General features: G+C 35.7%; 2 protein-coding genes across 3 annotated transcripts; both read left to right on the top strand.

Annotated features, from left to right (window-relative positions):
* Positions 1-1,765: 1,765 nt before the first annotated feature.
* LOC137403883 (myeloid leukemia factor 1-like) lies at positions 1,766-7,814 on the top strand. Of its 2 annotated transcripts, none has more exons than XM_068089985.1 (5): positions 1,766-2,075; positions 2,714-2,861; positions 3,151-3,273; positions 3,571-3,730; positions 7,223-7,814. In XM_068089985.1, the coding sequence occupies exons 1-5, from the start codon at positions 2,041-2,043 to the stop codon at positions 7,417-7,419; spliced, it is 663 nt and encodes a 220-aa protein (XP_067946086.1). In that variant the 5' UTR covers positions 1,766-2,040; the 3' UTR covers positions 7,420-7,814. The 2 variants fall into 2 exon arrangements, with proteins under 2 accessions (XP_067946086.1, XP_067946085.1); XM_068089984.1 differs by lacking the exon at positions 1,766-2,075 and adding an exon at positions 2,359-2,457.
* A 3,135-nt stretch (positions 7,815-10,949) lies between these two features.
* LOC137405422 (uncharacterized) lies at positions 10,950-13,554 on the top strand. Its single transcript, XM_068091676.1, has 3 exons — positions 10,950-11,113; positions 12,870-12,984; positions 13,311-13,554. Exons 1-3 carry the CDS (start codon positions 10,950-10,952, stop codon positions 13,527-13,529), a joined length of 498 nt encoding a protein of 165 aa, XP_067947777.1. The 3' UTR covers positions 13,530-13,554.
* The last annotated feature ends 126 nt before the right edge of the window (positions 13,555-13,680 follow it).

Below are 13,680 nucleotides of genomic sequence, written 5' to 3' on the forward strand. Positions count from 1 at the left end.
AGGCAAATCCCTTGTAGGCGTAATATTCTGTAGGCAAATCACTTGTAGGCGTAACGTCATAAGTCTATACCGTAACCATTGAACTCAAACCCCTGGAATGGCAAAGATCATTCGCGAGTACGGAAATCCGCCCGACGCCATGTTGAGTTAGCGTTTGAGTAAATTAATATTTCATTGTGTTCAATGAGAGAAAGAAATATAGTTTCAGATTTAACAGCTATGTAAGATCACGAATACACCGCTGAATCAAAAGAACAGGCTACTGAGATTACTACTAATAATTTATGTAAGAGACCTTTTACATAGTGATATGGTAGCATTTTGACCTATTTTAATTTAGCTTATTTTATTAGCTGTGTTGTTGTACTATAATAATTGTTGTACTACTACTACTTGTTGTACTATGTTTATGTGAATAAGACATTCATTTTTGTTGATTGTATGTAATTGTTATAGTTGATGCTTTTGTTTAGGTGGTTGGAATAATAATCTTACTGTTACTCAGTTTACGCAAACTTATCAGCAAATGTGTTGCAAAATCAGATGCTCGTAAGACAGGTAACGTTGCTGCTCAAAACGAGATTCTTATCATACAGGCTACTCTACAAGTTATCAGTTTGTGGAGCACACAATGATTTCAGATGTCAAATTTCTGTTATAGGTAACAGTATAGTCTATATAGCTGGCTACATTGTGCAAAAGCTAACTAAAGTGCTGTCATGTGACATTGGCCTTCAGTCGCTGGTTACCTCTAAGTCAAGTATCCAGTACCGACATCTCTATACTCTACTCGAGCTACACACTAATGGAGGATTGGTGTGTCCATCAGACGGTGTCATCAGGATCCTGCTAGTTGCAGATCGATACTTTTGTATTAGTGCAAAGCCAGATCCACTCCATAGTGTGGTGTATGTTATCAGTAGTGTAGGATCTAGTGATGTGCTATGCCTTGGGAAACACCTTACGGACACAGCAGATGGCATATTTAACCACAGCTTCATTAATGAAAAACCTTATTCAATCGTTTTATGATCTCCGACAGCATCATTATGCTAAAATCGTACATTCAAACTGCAAGGTGCATCTTTGCGGCATAAAATACTAAAGCAGTACTTTTTAAAGGCCAGTAACAATGTAATCACTGTAATATTCATCTACAGCTGTTGTTGTGCTGTTATTCCTAATCTGATTTAGTTCTAAGAAACTGATGCACCTTGGCTCAATATCCAGTGATATACAAATCTCCTTTTACAAATTTTCTGTAACGTGTATGTATAAGTGTAATCATATGATTACACTAATTCCTGCATTTCCTTGTTTGCAATATTTTGATTATCCTCTATCACAACTATTCTTAATTTCCGTTTAGTTGTTGCAGTAGTTTATTTCATCTCTTACAAATACTGTATTATACATATTACACATTCATGAGCCTGAAAATGGTTTCTGTTTTGGCAGCATATGTGGCCATATGTGTTGTTTTTATCGAAATACTTCATGTGCTAAGTTTCTCCATTATGGTTTATGCATATGTTATATAATTTTACTATAATGGAACAGTTGTTATTTGCCTGAATATATCATTTGCTGGGTTTATGCATCTGTAATGCAACAGTTTGTATGAATAATATGGGCATGGTCCACGAAAATCTATTTTACATCTACTTATATTTATTATACCCCACTCCATATGTTATAAATAGGTTTTCTTTTACCAGGGCACTCTAAACGTTGTGTAGGAGTTTTCATTAACACCCAGCTAGAAAATAACTGTTCAACATGTACGTTTCTGTCATTTTTCACTGTTTGTTTACAAACGGAACTAGTAGGTATACGATCAGCTCTCCAATAATTATAGCGCATGCCTTACGTATCGCCAACGATGTAAAAGTCACGTGATTGTTGTTCCAGGGGTTTCAATGGTCGTAACGCTCAATGTGTCTTGTTACGTAGGCTTCGTCTCTGATATAGTACATATAAAAAATACACTACGGATCCTCTTGCCGAACTTTCAATGAGCATCTGTCAGTATATTGCGGGATGTTTATAAAATCTCGGGGCTTTTATGGCATCAGGTACATGTACCGTATATAGAAGGCGGGTAGCTCTAATCACGGGAGGGTCCCGCAAAACCTTGCAGCTTTGGCAATGATCTAGATTCTAGATAATGCAGAAAATTTTATTACATAATTTTGGTATTAGAAATAATGTAACTGATATATTTTTACAAATATGTGCTAATTACAAAAAAATCTAGGCTACGTTCATCGTGTTTCAATAGTGTTGTTTTTAAGCGGAAGTATACAATATGTAGCAGCGCAGCGAATATTCTAGATACAATGCGCTTGCGCTGTAACTGAGCAAGCTTTGCAATTGTTGCGTATTCTGAACTGTGGCTGTAATCTTGACAACTCGCAAAATGTTTTCTTTCTCGTTCAAGGATGATCCATTTTTCCGGTTTGTTATCTTTATATATGGTTGTATTTTTAGGTTGTATCAAACAAAATTTGATAATTATCATCCAAGGAACTTGCTACCGAATGCTTTTCTTTTAGCCATAATTTCAGAACGCACAACCTTGACAGATTTGTTTTACAATTATTTTGGCATGTTTGTTAGACATTTTATCTGCATTTGATCGTTACTTTTTTTATACGTTCAGGGTCGATAGTCTCCATTTCATTATGATCTAAGTATATTATTGTGGTTTTAGCGACCATGGTTTTCCAGAATTCTTTGATAAGCCAAGCATTGGCTTTGCTGGGAGACATGCCCTGGCGCCTTTGCGAGATGTGGACCGGAGCTTTGATCAAATGAGACGAATGATGAATGAACTGGCTCAAGGAAAAAACACTCAACTGGTTGGTAACTACCTCTACGTTAGTGATAATGGGATTTCTGCTGTTTCTTTTTGTATTTGACATCCTCAAGGTTTGACACTGCATAGTGTTGGTTGAAACTTTCTCTGTCATAAAGCGTTCAATCTCATTCATCGGTTGATCTGATCATGTGCATGAATATTCTCATTACTGGCAGCTTTATTTGTTGTGGCACGGTTTAATATCATAGTGAATGAAAATTGGATTATTTAAAAAAATTCTGAATACCAAATAAAAATCCAATTGAAAATTTTCGGTTTTTTTTGTTTAGAGTGTGGACGGAGGAAACGGCCATTCATACATTCAGTCTTCTGTTTACAGCTACAGTAGAAATGCTGATGGGAATCCTGAGATCTATGAAGCCCATCATTCTAACCGTCATGGGCCCGGAGGGGTAAACCGACTACGTTAATAGTCTGATGGGCATTAACATTTATCGGAGATGTGTGATTTCTCCAAAACTAAGCAATCATTTTATTTATGCTCACTGATGAAATTATGAGATGGCAAATTAGAGCCTATTGGATAGATAATCAGCACAGGAAGTAATCATTCCTTGCACCTAAACTCACTGTAGCTTTGGGAGCAAAATATTGTTTCCGATTATAGCACTTGACTTAGCAGATGCTAAATGGAGTCTAAGATTTTTTTAGATGTAACATCAAGGGTCATTTTATTGAACTTCTTGCAGGTTCGTGAAGAGAAAAAAGCTCTTCGAGATACACAGAAAAAATTGGAAAAAATGTCAGTCGGTCGCCACATAGGAGCCCGTGGCCATGTGGTTGAGAAATCAAAAAATACTGCTACTGGTCACATGACCCATCATCAGAATCTGATTGGGTTACAGGAAGGTCAGTTAATAAAAGGATGGATTAGTATAGAAGACAGAAATATTAAAATGTTCTACATTTTTTCATGATTTTATTTTAAATATCTAAAGTGTTTAGGTGTATTTTCACACTAGTCATCAAGCCATCTCTAGGAAAGATAGACTTATAAAAATAGAGCGGGTCATCTTTCCGATTCTTTCATTGGCTAATTATTTGCGTTTTTAATTGAAGAAGCGACTGAAACTGTTAAGCTCACTATTGTGATAGTTCCTCCTATGATTGAAATAATAAACAGATGGTTAAAAAATAGTCCAGTTTGCCGTCAGCATGGGTACTATTAAATATGCTGACAGCATATTTAATAGGTAGTAATATTTACGGCATGTGAAACATTCTGGAGCTAACATGAACATGCATACTTGACCTGTGTGACTACTAAAGTGTTGGATTGTGTCTAGATTTTGTTTATAACTACAGAACATAGTCTACCTTCTGTTGGTGAAGCTGGCAAATACTGTCAGCGCTAACGAGTCCTTTGAACAGTACAGTTAGCTTTGCTGATCTACTGTAGATCCTCCTTTAACATGAACATAACGTAAATTCCACTTGACGTAACGAATTTGTAAAACGTTTGCTTCAAATTACGTAAAAAATTACATGTGGCGTACTGTCAAGTCGGTGCAAGCTCTCAAATTTGATTTGGATAAAGAGAGTTCCATAGTCAGCCTTGAAATTATCGTTTTCCCTCTTGCCGCTATTGGGAGAGAAAACACTGTATCTCAATTATATGTACGAGTATCGTGTTAGTCTAGCGTACTGTGAGTGATCGTCATGTGTTCTCATTAAGCAAAGAGTATAGGTTGCTGCAGACTTATTCAGAAATACTTAAAAGCAGTCGATTGATTTCGGTGTTATAGTGTCGGTCTACCAACCCTAATGTCACGAGTTGGAGTTTTGTTGAAAGCGATGTTATATCCTAACCTCTAATTGTGGCCTCGGAAAAACGGACAGACAGACATCGATCATACGATAGTAAATCTGTATTTTTGTCCTACTTTATTTGAGACATATACACATTTTTGTTTCTTCCTACCATCTACCTGGTCTGAAAAAATTGATTTAAATTGACATTGAAGGTGTGCTCCCCTTGACTTATAGCCTGTCTTGACAAACTGTTGTTTTTGCGGAGTTGTCTCCTGTCGAGCGGGCGAGCAACACAACAGCTTGTCACAAGACGTACTGCACCTGATGCATCAGCTGCACTTATAGGGAGTTGTTCTCTTCCGTCTATGCGGCTTGGTTGCGATGTTATGTCGGTCGCTCCATTAGTAATCATAACGGATTTCGCGCAAAAATTTATGTAGAAAAAATAAGATTGCAACGTTTAACCAGCGACCAGTCTCTGCGGTAAACTTTAGTAGAATTTGAGAACTTAGGCAACAACAGCGACTAAATATGTCGTTATTTGTGCGCTCAGTTAGTTTATTTTCTATTTTTGTATCAGCCAGTTTTATTTGTTCTTATGGATTTTATTTTCAATTTATTTTATTCTTAAGTTCTACTAAAGTTTACAAGAGAGTTTTAAACAACCAACGGTCTTTGGTTAAACGTTGTAATCTTATTTTTTCTACATAAATTTTTGCGCAAAATCCGTTATGATTACTAATGGAGCGACCGACATAACATCGCAACCAAGCCGCATAGATGGAAGAGAACAACTCCCTATAAGTGCAGCTGATGCATCAGGTGCAGTACGTCTTGTGACAAGCTGTTGTGTTGCTCGCCCGCTCGACGGGAGACAACTCCGCAAAAACAAGTTTGTCAAGACAGGCTACTTGACTTACTATAAAATTATTGTAACCATGACCCAAATTTAAGCGTTAAGAAGCAGGAGAAAGGTTGTCGATACAAACTGATAATACCACAGAAATTCATTAAATAACAAAGATAGGTTTTGTTTTTTTTTCTATTTAACGGACCAAGCGTGTAAATGTGAGAATATCCTGGAGCGGATTAGGCAATTCCAAGTATTTTGCTGTCCATATAACATAAAATCCCTATAACGGAAACATTCTCGGGACGGATTATTCACGTTGTAGGAGCGTCTATTGTATATATACTAGAAATTCCACTGTCATACAGCCTACGACCAAAGTGATATTGGAAAAAAAGAAAGGGTACTGATGGTTGAGAAATGCAATATTAGCAGTCAAATGGCACTGCAGTGCAATAAGGTAACTGCAATGGTAACTGTAATGTACTGGGTGTTATTATATACAACAAATAGCAATAATGAAAGGAAAAGATTATATGTTTATATCTCTCCCCCTGCAACAGGAGAAATGCAATATTGGCCAATATTAGAAGTAAATCGCACTGATATTATTAGAATAACCAATATTATTAATATAGTAATAATATAAAACCAATGCACAATTTTTTTTACATTTCAAAACGTCTTCGCTAGCAATATCAAAAAGTTGTCATATTTATATAGATTTTTCGAAAATCTGTACTACATAGTCAATGTTCTGTAGTCATCCAAACTTATAATTAAATATTGTAATAACCTCACAAAGATCCTTAAAAAATCATCGTCATTTCCTTTACTTAAACTGCGTTAGACATCAGTTAGAATACCAAAGCACTCAAGAGTGTCTAAAATGTCAGTTACTTTGAAATCGGCAAAAATGAAACTTTCATTAAATGAAATGATTTCAGTACTCCTACGGAAAACAGAAACCATACAGAAACCTTCGGCAATTCGACAATGCTATAGGCTGGTGAAATGTGCATGTTATTTTTCCGTGAAATGCGCACGAATTAATCGTTCTATTCTCTGTCGCTCGGCGTTTCAATTTCCGGTCTTTACTTTTATTAAACCAAGCTTTTCAAGCGTTTTGTGACGATTTTCGTCCTAATAAATTTGTCTATTTGTGTATAATCCGATCAGATGGGTAAGTTTTTAGAGAATTTCGACAATTTACAAAGACTTGGTAACATATTTAAATAGGCTTATATGTGTTTTGTATCGTTATTATACTTTAACTAATCTACAAAACGATGGTTAAATTTGTTGATGAAATTTTCAAACAAGGGTTCGTCTCATTGTTGATGAATAATTTTCGTAAGTTGTGTGCACATGCATTTATCATAAAAACTCCCTAACTTCGCTCTGCTCGTTTGGTCGTGAGATTAAACCTGTTGCTACAGTATATAGTGCTCACATTAGGTGGGTGATTATGGAAACTTCCTAGTTCAACCTCATGAGCATACTGCAGCTAACCTATTCCTTTTTACCATCAACGTTATGTATATGCATCCTTCAAAAGTTGTACCTTGTTCAGTTATCATAGCATTACTGCTAGTTGTTTTTGATACAACGTACTGTTTATAAAATAATACACAAGAAACTCTTTGCTGAACAGACCTGCTAGATGTTATTTAATATATTGAAGTTTAGAAATTGGATAAACAAATTGCTGATTTGTTTCACCACCTTTGATTCGCTAGCTGACATTGATGCCCATCAAAGAGAGTGGCAAGAGAAGACCAAAGACTGGTATTCATATGCTAATGATAGAGGCATCGGTTCTGGACGAGAGGAAAGGCGCTACCCTGGGCATCGTGATCTGGGCTATGGGCAAAGGCAGCAGTCAGCGTTGGATAACAAGCCACACAAATACAAATCCTCAAAATACCACGATTAAATAGTCTACCAACGTCATACTATAACAACCAAAACATTAATCATTCCTATCTAGTATTCGTTGTGGGTTACTCGAGATAGTTTGTGCATTTCATCTAAGGCTTGATGCTGAGATATTTTGCTAGTTAGCTGTGTCTGTGTGAATTATCTTATAAAGCTATGCAAGCAATTGATACAACTTCTTATATGAGTGAACTGCAAATAAACATGCTATGCCTGCCTTAACCTATCTGATTTACTATTAAGCTATTACTGGTATTAGCTCTGTAGTGCAAGGCTGCGTGTAGCCGACATATTGTCTAATAATATATTGAATATGGTTGAAGCTTATTAGAATATATTGTCATGTAAGACACAAATGAGTGAATAGCGTTTTTGTTAGAGCAGACAGAAACTGATATTAGTGTTACAAATTCTTTAAAAAAAAAGGCTGTAATTTTCCTAAAATATAGATGATTAGATGTATTTTGCATAGCTGGTTCAGTCAATGACAAAGGAAGATATTCTATGGTATATTCTATGGTACATCGTGACAACATTTAAACCATCATTTGAAGGGAAAAAAAACCATGAAAGGTAAGGAGCCCAGAAGATGCGAACTGCAAAGACAACTATTGTAATTGACTCCTTTTATCAATCTTTAAATTTTTGGCAAAAAAATTAGCATCCCACAGGATTCAAACACAGACATTTGATTAAGTAGCTTGAGTTCGGCCTGGCTTCCATGTCCAGGCCGAACTCAAACATTCAACCCAAAGTACCATGCGAGTCTCTTGACCATCTTTCCGCATTTAGGAATAACTATGCACATACATGTAGTTATGACAATTGCTCACGGCTCACCGGACTATGTATGGTAAATATAAGTCAAGAACGCTCTACAACAGGAATAGTACTTACATATATATAGTAGCGGTGGTGAAGAGTTAATTTCATAGATCAAGGAACGTAAAAGAATAGCGTGTTCTTTAAAATAGCGAAATGGATCTTTGGTTAAAGAATATATGGCTATCATTAGGTAAGTATTAGAGACATTTGAAATGTTGTGTAATTGATTAAGTTTGTTTGAAAGAGGTTTTAAGGATAAATAAAATGGTCATGCATGAATTTGTACCTGTCGTAAGTGACAGAAGTCTTAAGGTGTTAAATTTCTAAGGCTATCCTACCTAAATATTCTGATAGGGTCAAACAACTAATCGGAAAAAATATGAATATTGGCTCAAATGCTTCACACTTGATTTTACAATTTAGTTCTGTTGTTGACAAATGAACGCGCTCAAAGAGAGAGAAAGTTCTGTCATGCTACTCTAGAGTGACCGTATTTCTGTAAAATCTCAGTCTATATATAGGCAAGAGAATGGGTGAATCAATTGCTACGAAAGTTTAGGAATAACTAAAAAATCATTAATCAAAACAGAATATTTATACTTTAGTTGATTCATCTATACATATAAATCTCAAAGTTTGTGTGTCTGTAGTTCGGTTTGTCCAGCTATAGTTATTACAATTTAGGAATAAAATAACTCTTTCATGCTGAATTTGATATCGGAACCTCTTGTTGGCCAGGCAAATATCTTATGGTATGTCGGTTTAACCGTTATGTCGGTTTAACCGTTATGTCGATTAAAATAGGCATAGCATTCTGCGTTTATTAATGCAACTTGATTAAAGCTTGCTCTCACGGCTCATATTAGTAAGTTACTAGCTTACTCAAATTAGCCATTGGCAATGTGCCAGGCTAATGACAAGTGGCAGGCAACAACATTACCTGTCACTGTTTACAAGCTGATTTTTAACACATGTGCAATGCCGGGCATTCCGCTAGTCAAAACATATGCGTTATTGTTTACGACTGCATCTGCTGACTCTATTCTGGTTGTCATCCTGGTACACTACACTTGATATATCAGCTTGTCTGTATTTTCCAAGTTTGATTTCCTAGGGAAGACACTAATTGCAGTGGCGTGGACTGCTATAACCAATGAGAAGCTAGGGATAATTCAATGATTATCAGCTCATTAGAAGCCACCATGCTCATGAACTGTAAAGCTGCTTACCTCAGATGTAGTCAACGGTTCCAAGGCTTCGGCTAGTGGTACCATGCAATAAGCGAACCATTAGTGACACCAATAGTTTGCTTATTACACAGATAAACAAATACATATGCAAATAATATTATGTTATCTTGAATCTGCTTTGCTTTTTAGTATTTATCCAAGACTTTGTGTTTGCTCAGGCATTAACATCAATAAAATTCGAATGAACAAGTCAAATGAAAATGGAGCCTTACACGATTGATCTAACATAAACAAGCTCTTAACAGCTTTATCAGTTCACATCCAGATATGTTAGACAATGAATAGAGTTGAATCAGTTGAACTGGAGTAGTGAGTTGAGACAGGTACTGGCAGGTGAGTTTATACTGGGTAGTGACAAATCTGCACATCTTATCACCTTCCACTGTGTCAAAGTATTTGTAGGCATCTTTGTAAACAGTATTTGTAGACAGTTTCTCATGTTGTTATCAATGGTGTATAGATCATTTGCTAAAATTTGCTTATAGTTTTGAAAAAGTTTATAAAGCATAATTTCAGTCGTACGTTTTTCTCAAAAATTTAATGATACTGAACTGAGGTAAATAGTTTAGCAAAAAAAGATGTTTTGCTCAAATGCGTAACCATAGAAACTCGGTTTGCCAAAACAAAATATGGTTCCTTCTTGTCATTACCTTGTACCAGATACTATATCACTGAGCATGTTTTACATATAAGAATAAAGAACATAGAGTGGATACTCTGTAGTATGTCACACATATATGAATAGGGAATATAGAGTTGATATTCTGTAGTATGTTATACATATACGAATAGGGAATATAGAGTTGATATTCTGTAGTATGTTATACATATATGAATAGGAAATATAGAGTTGATATTCTGTAGTATGTTATACATATATGAATAGGGAATTTAGAGTTTATATTCTGTAGTATGTTATACATATATGAATAGGGAATTTAGAGTTGATATTCTGTAGTATGTTATACATATATGAATAGGGAACATAGAGATGAGACTCTGTAGTATGTTATACATATATGAATAAGGAACATAGAGTTGATATTCTGTAGTATGTTATACATATATGAATAGGGAATATAGAGTTGATATTCTATAGTCTGTTATACATATATGAATAGGGAATATAAAGATGATATTCTGTAGTATGTTATACATATATGAATAGGGAATTTAGAGTTGATATTCTGTAGTATGTTATACATATATGAATAGGGAACATAGAGTTGATAATCTGTATCATGTTATACATATATGAATAGGGAACATAGAGATGATATTTTGTAGTATGTTATACATATATGAATAGGGAATATAGGGTTGATAATTCCTACCGTAAAGTTGTGTAATATTCTCATGTTATCCATTCATACGACAATCCTAAAGCTTCTAACTTTGTGATAAACAGTTGTAGACCAGAGAGATGGCGACTTTCAATACGAAGCAGTTGAGGATGACCAACAGGCTTGCAGAGTGTAACCTCCAAAAGCAATTGTTAAACCTTTCCGCGGAGTTACACAGGCAATTGACGAATCTGCATAAAGATAAACTTGATGCGAGGGAGTTCATAGTAAAAGTGAGGAGGTGCGACTCCAATAACCACCCTAATGCCCTCAGGTATTACAGCGTAACAAATACTCTGGTAACCATGACAGCATAAACACTCACTTTAGTTGTCACAAATACTTCATCTACTAGCAAAACAATTAGATTTCTTCGTTTTTTCCCTCTTTTTGACGCACATAATATGTTTCTAATACTTTCCAACTAACTCTTATGGGCTGAATAATCTTGGCACATTTTGTGTGTTCAATCTCTGAAAGACGGATTATGATGTCTGTTTAGCTTACTGCAAGTAGAAGCTGTGTGTGTTTCTAAGAGCCAGTGTTGAACAAACAATGGCTCTGTGATCTTGGCTGGACATGTCTGAGCCCTTTGGCGAGGAAACCTCAACATTCTCGTGGGGAGTTGAATCCAAACCTGTTCATTAAGGTTCCTACTGCTGCTCATTAGGCTAGGAGTTGCTGAAGTTTGATGCACTATCTATCGTTTGAGAATAAACCACAACTACCTGTTGCTTAGTAGACCAGGAGCTAAAAACATATTTGAAGTCAGTCAGTGTAAAAATAGCCAGGTGCTAAACTTAACCCTTTATTTGCTGGGTGCTTTCGCTAGTAGTCTACCTTCTTCAACTTTGAATAGGTGATGTATCAGTTTTTATCTACAAGATCCATCCCTTAATAAGCAGCCCTTCATATAAAAAATCCCACAAACCTTCTTTGAAAGAAAGTGAAGCTATTGTTGTAGGCAGTCGATCAACTGCATTGCTGAGTAGCCACCATACATACCATACAAGGGCCTGTTTTGAAACCAACAAAACTCCCTCCTGTAAAGTACTGCATTATATACAGCAAGGGTGGGCAACTGTCTTAACTCCCTCCTGTGAAATACTGCATTATATACAGCAGGGGTGGGCAACTGTCTAAACTCCCTCCTGTGAAATACTGCATTATATAAAACAGGGTTGGGCAACTGTCTAAACTCCCTCCTGTGAAATGTTGCATTATATAGAGCGTATGTCCAGTCAATCTCACAGAGCCATTGCTATAATAACACTGACTCTTAGAAACACGCATAGCCTCTGCTCACAGTAGGCTAGCAGACGTCATACTTGCTATTCAAGGGGTTGCTCACACATAATGTAGACTAGATTATCTGTCTTGGTTGTTTTAAAGAAATGTTGGTTTATCTTTCGATGTTTAATGCTTTGAGGAAACTTTTACAAAAATGACCATCACCCAGTATATTTACTAATATTAGATGTTGGAGAGAATTCAACATATTAAACAATAAATAAATTTATATTTATTGTTTAATACGTTATTATTATTGTTTAATATGTAGTTATTGTTATTATTGTTTAATTCTAATTGGCGATTCCTAAACATTGCAGTACAAATTTTCCTCGCACAGTGAGCTAGGCCAAAAAAAAACAACTAAATTATACACATTTTTGGAGGCAGCTGATGCGGTCAACAATTTATGGCTTTGTACAATATAAGTACTTCGAAAAATATGGCAGCAATATCTACAGATGTTAGGACTCAAAAGTCAACAATCACCAGCCTAAATATTTTAACCTGAGGCAAGATGTAAATATCGAGACGAAAGATCTTTTGTTAACATACTCTGTGAAAGTTTTATCACTAAATATGAATGTCCATACGTAACCCTGTCACTGTATAGGCAATACAACTGCCTTATTGTAGCCACATTTCATCATTTTAACAGTACCGTGAGACAAAGTTTCTCCCTCACCAGTCCTAAACTAAGTTAAAATCATTTGTAAAACATTTGCTTTATTATTTGCAAGATATCTGGCGGGAGGCAAAGGGCCTGGCCTGGATTCAAACGGCATAACTCTTCCTCCGGTTCCTGATGCAATGGCGAGACAGAAAAAGTATCAAATGAAGATCCGTCAAATGATGGTTGGTGTAAGATACTTTGTCAGATCAATTTGGCTGCTACCAAATTGTGATAGCCAGTGCTTGTCAGATTGAGTTCAGCTGAGCTACTTTAATGCACAAGTACCCGAACACGCACACTATGTGCACAAAATAGACAGTATTTTAGACAAGTTATCAAAATCATTTTTGTGCTACACTCAAACAGATTAGATTAGTTAAAAAGTAAAGCACTGCGTTTTATGCCATGATCAAATGTTTTAATTAGTTATTTCGTTCAAAAAAGTCTAAATAATTTACTTTTGTATGAAATAATTTCATCTTATTTATGCAATATGTTGAACTTTCAGATGTCTAGAGGTCAAACAAGTCCAGACGCAAAATCTCAGCTAAGCCTCCCACAAATAAAGGGTAGTTCAGCTAAATCTGTGAAAAGACCAACTGCATCAGCACATGCCAAACCATCCCTCCAATTTATGAGAGCCTCCGAACGCAACTACCAGATGCAATCTATCAAATATAGAAACTATGAGAAGATAACTTCTCTCTCAATAGACTTCCTTTTATAACAGAGCATTCTTGTCGTGTGACATGGAATATTACTGTTAGATATATTACTGCTTATAGGAATCCTTAAAATGCTACTTTTTTCTCAAGTTTACCAATACTTTATTTTATCCAACAACAAAAATACTTGATCCGATATTTACCTCCAAATAG

Source organism: Watersipora subatra, chromosome 9, assembly GCF_963576615.1.
Source record: "Watersipora subatra chromosome 9, tzWatSuba1.1, whole genome shotgun sequence".
NCBI classification, from domain to species: domain Eukaryota; kingdom Metazoa; phylum Bryozoa; class Gymnolaemata; order Cheilostomatida; family Watersiporidae; genus Watersipora; species Watersipora subatra.

Excerpts from the sequence above, each read along its gene's own strand:
- LOC137403883 (XM_068089984.1), top strand. The coding sequence starts at position 2,420 with ATGTTTTCTTTCTCGTTCAAGGATGATCCATTTTTCCG. Across the intron at positions 2,862-3,150 it reads AAGGAAAAAACACTCAACTG|AGTGTGGACGGAGGAAACGG; the intron begins GTTGGTAACTAC and ends TTTTTTGTTTAG. Across the intron at positions 3,274-3,570 it reads ACCGTCATGGGCCCGGAGGG|GTTCGTGAAGAGAAAAAAGC; the intron begins GTAAACCGACTA and ends AACTTCTTGCAG.
- LOC137405422 (XM_068091676.1), top strand. The coding sequence starts at position 10,950 with ATGACCAACAGGCTTGCAGAGTGTAACCTCCAAAAGCAATTGTTAAAC. Across the intron at positions 11,114-12,869 it reads AACCACCCTAATGCCCTCAG|ATATCTGGCGGGAGGCAAAG; the intron begins GTATTACAGCGT and ends ATTATTTGCAAG. Across the intron at positions 12,985-13,310 it reads TGAAGATCCGTCAAATGATG|ATGTCTAGAGGTCAAACAAG; the intron begins GTTGGTGTAAGA and ends TTGAACTTTCAG.